Genomic DNA, 5,762 nt, shown 5'->3' on the forward strand with positions numbered 1-5,762 from the left:
ATAAAGGTGTATATTCACGATATATCAATTTAATATATTATAAACTTAAAAATTAATATATTAAATTTAAACTTTAAATATTAAATATTAAATATTAAATATTAAATATTAAATATTAAATATTAAATTCGAATTCGATTTATATTTTAAACTAATATTTTTAATTTAATTTTTAAATTTAATATTTTTGTACAAAATCGTTTAAATTTCTCAATTATCTTAAGCTGGCTGGCCGTTAGTAAGTGTAGCCCCTCCTCAATCCCCATATATATAAAACATAATAATAAACGAAACACCATTCATTCTATTGCTATCTGTAGGGCACAACCCCGATTCTGAAGCTCCTGCGAAATTAAAAGCTCCTCTTTCAATCTCACAAATTAGGGTTTTCCGTAACAAAATCCCTTATTAGGGTTTCCCTCCCATTCTTCAATTTTTCGAGCTCGGTAAGCTCTCTTTTCTTCTTCTTCTTTTTCCCCCCGAAATTTTTGTATACATAATCACCAATATCTTCTTTGCTTTTAATGCTGAATGTTTAATATATATATATGTTTCTTAATCAATCAACGTTTCAGGATATATTGAATTCGAAATGTTCGTAGGTTTACCTGCTTTTCTTTTTCCTGTTTATTAAATTGTTGAAGTTATTGCTAAACGCTAAGATATAAATAGAGTGAAATTTGAAAAAAAAAATTGTATTTTGTATTTTGTATCTTTGATGTTTGGAGTTTCATAAATTGTTAGCGAATTAGCGAGGTAAGTTCAAAAATAGAAGAAGTAAGAAAAACTGAACCCTTTATATCTTTTTCATATATATAATATACACATAATATGGATCGGAAATTTGAAAGACGGGCTACTAGCAAAATTTTAAATTAATTATTAAACCTTTTTCTCCATTTGCTTTGAGCATTGCTGCGTTATAATAACAAATAGTTCTTTGCAAATCTGTTTTTCTCTTTTGCTGGAATCTCTTATTGTATTCTTTCTATTTCTATATTTTATGCCTTTTGGTTCAATTTCTCATTTCTTATTTTCTGCCTTTTTGTTTTTCTTCCCTTTTTCCCCTTTTGGTGAATGAATTTCCCAGATATATAAGTAATCGATGAAACTGGCCATTTTCTTGGGCAATTGTCTGTAACTTTTATCTAGTTTCAAGAATACTTTGTTGACATCAGAATCCTCTTGATTATCACTCACAACTCTCTTTGCCTGTGTCTATTGCTTTTTTTCTTTGTTTTTACTATTCTGTAACTCTCTTTTCTGAGAACCACTCTAGCTGCGACTCCTTTGAAGCCATATATCCTCATGGCACAAATTCAGTCAAAAGTCTTATTTTGCAACTCCATTGGCCTCTCATTTTTTTCCTCCTTTCCACATTTGTACTCTTTTCTTTTGTCAATGCTTCTGGCTTCTGTGCTTCCTTCGCAGTTGTCTTGCAAGCTTGTTTTATTAGATACATAAAATGTCAAGGACAAGGGAAGAGAATGAAGAGCAGATAGACCTTGAAGGGGACAATGAACAAGAGGAGACCATAGAGGAGGAGGTTGAATATGAAGAAATAGAGGAAGAGGAGGAAGTGGAAGTTGAGGAAGAGGTTGAAGAAGAGGTGGAAGATGAGGATGAGAATGCTGAGCTTGTTGATGTTCAAAAAGGCTCTGATGGTGATGAGGAGTTGAATGATTCTGAGACAGAGGAAGAAAAGAAAAAGAAACATGCAGAACTTCTTGCACTTCCTCCTCATGGATCAGAGGTCTACATTGGTGGCATTCCTCATGACACTTCTAAAGAGGACTTGAAGAGATTTTGTGAATCTATAGGAGAAGTCATAGAGGTACATTGCTAATATCAATGCGCTGCCTGTATGCTTATTTAGACTGACTAGATGCATAAATATAATGACTGCAGGTTAGGATAATGAAGGCGAAGGATTTAGGTGAGGGCAATGGTTATGCTTTTGTGACCTTCAGATCCAAAGAGTTAGCATCCAAAGCTATTGAAAGACTGAATTATTCTGAATTCAAGGTGAGGAAGAATGCACAGCTTTTTGTGTTAACAGATTCTAGCTGGGCTTAACATAATAATATATGCTGTTATTTATTTGTGTTAGTATTCCTCTCCCTTTTTGCGTCCTATGAATATATACATTGATGAATGGTGGCATCATTTCTTTTTCAATTATATTTTCTCCTTTGAAACATATATCTGTTTTCTTGTTTACTCCTTTTTGTCTACTTCAGGGGAAAAAGATAAAATGTTCAACTTCTCAAGCAAAGAATAAGTTGTTCATTGGTAATGTTCCCAGAAACTGGGGGGAGGAAGTTATGAGGAGGGTTGTAACTGATGTTGGGCCTGGAGTCGGTTGTATTGAATTGTTGAAGGTTTGTGAATATATTGTCTGTCGTATCCCAGTTTATGAGACTGATTCAGTTTAATATTCCATTACTAATGTGCCAGCCTGTATTAGTTTTTGATGGCATGTGCTTGACATGGCAGGATCCAATGAACCCCAGCCGAAACCGTGGATTTGTTTTCATTGAGTACTATAATCATGCATGTGCTGAATACTCAAGACAGAAAATGTTGAAGCCAACATTTAAGCTTGATGATAATGCTCCAACTGTGAGTTGGGCTGACCCTAGAAATGCTGAATCTTCTGCTACTACTCAGGTTTTCTAATCTATACTTTAATGCTGGCCATACTTAGCTGGAGATTTGCATTGATAGTTGTATAGTAATAATGTTTGACATGATGCAGGTTAAGTCATTGTATGTCAAGAATTTACCACGAGATATAACTCAGGATCGCCTAAAGAAGCTGTTTGAACATCATGGAAAGATCACAAAAGTTGTAGTTCCTCCTGCAAAAGCAGGAAAGGAGGACAGCAGGTATGGGTTTGTGCATTTTGCAGAGAGGTCAAGTGTTATGAAAGCATTGAAGAATACTGAAAAATATGAGATTGATGGTAGACTATGCTCCTTACCTTACTGCTATTATCAACTTCTTGCATTTCCTTGGAGTATAAAGGCATTATTGATGATATTTTGTTGTATTTTCTCTTATTGACAGGTCAATTGTTGGAGTGTTCTCTTGCAAAACCACAAGCAGACCAGAAGTCTTCTGGAGGATCTGGCTCCCAGAAGTCAACCTTAGATTCAAGCTTCCCTCCATTAGGATTTGGTTTACTTGGGGGAGCATATGGTGGTCTTGGAACAGGATTTGGTCCTGCAGGATTTGGACAGGTGAGATGCTCTTTTACTTCTCTCTCTCTCTTTTTTGTCACTTTGTCCTCCAGGCTTTTTTCTTTTCATTTGTTATTGTTTCTTTGGACATAGTTGGGAAAAGGAAATAGTTTGACAGGTTTCTTCTGGAAATTTGAATGCTGCCAAAAGCAGTGCTCTTTTGGGTAATTTAAGTTGTAACTTTTTTTAAATTTCTTTTCATTGCAAACCTTTGATTATGACTTTAAGCTGCATTGGGTGTTATGTGGGACCAGCAAATCTGCTCTTGTTTTGAGATGTATCAGATGACAGATATAGATTGAAAAGATGACACACCCCTTGTATCGAGATGAAATAATCTTTGATATGTTGGCATGATGGCTTGGCGATTAATCTAAAATTGGTTTATACTGCTGTCTTTTGTAATTTTGTACAGTAAGCACTGGTTTCGTTCAAGAAGGAACATTGCACAATCAAGAACAAATAAAACGACATTGTCTCCTACATAGGATTTCCCTCTTTATAATAAGTAAACAGTTATCTTATGATGAGTTGGCATTATTTGTAATTTTATTAACAGCAAGACATACATTGTCTATACTTCTTACTAAAATATTTTACTATTACTTGTCAATCTGCTAGAGGCATATGCTTAAGAGACCAGGATTTTGAAAGGTTCTCCTGTGTATGCCTGATTATTTATTTTACTTGGAAAATTTAAAAATATTTTTATAATACCCCGCTGATATTTATGTTAAAATCTTGCAGCCGTTAATCTATGGGCGAGGTCCAACTCCTGCTGGAATGGCAATGATGCCAATGCTTTTGCCTGACGAAAGGATTGGATATGTCCTGTAAGTTTTAAGCATGAATTAGTAGTTGCAGATTATGTAGGTTATGTTATTTGTTCATATATGCGTGCATATGTAGTGTGTGTATGTCCTGTACATACATGCACAGCTACTTGTCAATTTCTGTTATCCTTTTCTTCCGCCTTGATATGGAGCCAAATTGACGTTTGACTTGTAGACAAATTCATGCACATTGCCACTTATATTAATAGGCCGAATAATAATAATAATTATTATTTTGTCTTGCGGCTTCCGTCTGCTCACCTTTTCTTAATTTTGGATGATGGCACTCCTTTACGAAATTGTTTTCGTTTTTTGTATAGCCAACAGCCTGGGATGCAACAACCAGAGACACCTCCACCACGGCCCCGTAGTAGCCGGGGTGGTGCTAGTAGTAGTAGCTCAAGCGGTGGAAGACGCAGCAGCAGTGACAGTAACCGAGGACGCAATCGATATAATCCATATTAGTTTGGTTCTCGATTCCATTTCTTCTGTAACCTGAAGTTAGAAGAGAGTAGAAAAGAATCTGCTTTGAGTTGGCTTTTGTTCGAGGCTAAGGATCAGCCAGTAGTTTTGTTAAAACAGAAATTATGGGAAGTGTTGTAAACTGTCAAAAAACTTACTGACAGATATGGGCTCTAATTCCAACGACTAACATATATTGGCCATTGCATTTAGATTAAATGTGATTTACTTCTCCCTAACAAAACTGAAGCTGTCTACACATTGCTGAATAACAGCAATGAAACAGTTAAAATAAAAGCTTGAAATGGAGGAGAAATATTGTAACGAAACGGTTTGGTTTAGTGGTCTCTTCAGTCTTTAGAGGGTTCAAACTTTTGCTTCGAACTCCGATCCTTACCTATGCCACTATATAGGCCTTCCTTTGACATGTATCTATGTGTTCTTTCTTTCATTGTTAACAATAATGGTTAAATTTCAAATTTAGTTTTACTTTTTAGATTATATAAAAATGGTAAATTTTCAATTTTGGTCCTTATACCATGTTATGTTCAAATTTAAGATTTAATTTTTGACATAATTTGGTAGCCCAATATAAAAATGCCATTGGCCTAAATATTTATTTTAATTAAATGCAAATATGAATTTTAAGAAAATTGTGTTAAATTTAGTTTCATTACAATTTCGCCACATTATTATTGAGTGAATACTTTTTTTAAATTTTAGAATGTCACATTAGTAAATTTGACCAAAAAAAAGAAGACTAATGGTGTTAACAATTAAATTTTTAATTTTTAATTTAAAAAATAGAGGGATTATTCTTAAAAAGTAAAAATATGATCATTAAGTTTCAAATATATAGAGTATGTCCACAAATTAGGTTTAATTTATGATTTGGCTTTTGAAGTATATCTGTTTTTTTTTCATTTTATTGCATAATTTTTTTTTATATTTAAAGTATTCATGTGTTTGGTACTTACATTTTTTTTTTGGATTTAAAGTATTCAAGTGTTATGTTTTTAGTCCATTTTATAATCAACATTCTAAAAAAATCTTTGATAGCTTTGGCCGACTTTAAACCTCTCTTTTAAAGTTTCGAGCCAAATTTAGAAAATTTCATTATTCCGTAGTGGCCATTGTTCCATATCGGCTGCCACTCATTAGTGGCCGTTTGAGTTTAAATTTTATTATTCTCTTGTTTTAAATTTCTCTTTTTGTTTCCAGTTG

At 33.7% G+C, this 5,762-nt stretch overlaps 1 protein-coding gene across 8 annotated transcripts; it reads left to right on the forward strand.

The window, feature by feature from the left end:
* Window positions 1-230: 230 nt before the first annotated feature.
* LOC107899245 (heterogeneous nuclear ribonucleoprotein Q) lies at window positions 231-4,996 on the forward strand. 8 transcript variants are annotated; one of them, XR_005912142.1, is made up of 11 exons: window positions 289-446; window positions 1,432-1,834; window positions 1,909-2,025; window positions 2,241-2,381; window positions 2,497-2,670; window positions 2,759-2,966; window positions 3,071-3,243; window positions 3,337-3,407; window positions 3,659-3,751; window positions 3,991-4,076; window positions 4,397-4,412. XR_005912142.1 is itself a non-coding variant. In XM_016824904.2 (10 exons), exons 2-9 carry the CDS (start codon window positions 1,466-1,468, stop codon window positions 4,053-4,055), a joined length of 1,263 nt encoding a protein of 420 aa, XP_016680393.1. In that variant the 5' UTR covers window positions 289-446; window positions 1,432-1,465; the 3' UTR covers window positions 4,056-4,076; window positions 4,397-4,513. The 8 variants fall into 8 exon arrangements, 6 of the variants coding, with proteins under 6 accessions (XP_016680392.1, XP_016680393.1, XP_016680390.1 ...); XM_016824904.2 differs by lacking the exon at window positions 3,337-3,407 and having other exon boundaries at window positions 2,759-2,889; window positions 4,397-4,513; XR_005912143.1 differs by lacking the exon at window positions 3,659-3,751 and having other exon boundaries at window positions 290-446; window positions 4,397-4,513.
* The last annotated feature ends 766 nt before the right edge of the window (window positions 4,997-5,762 follow it).

This window comes from Gossypium hirsutum, chromosome D04, assembly GCF_007990345.1.
Source record: "Gossypium hirsutum isolate 1008001.06 chromosome D04, Gossypium_hirsutum_v2.1, whole genome shotgun sequence".
Taxonomy (NCBI): domain Eukaryota; kingdom Viridiplantae; phylum Streptophyta; class Magnoliopsida; order Malvales; family Malvaceae; genus Gossypium; species Gossypium hirsutum.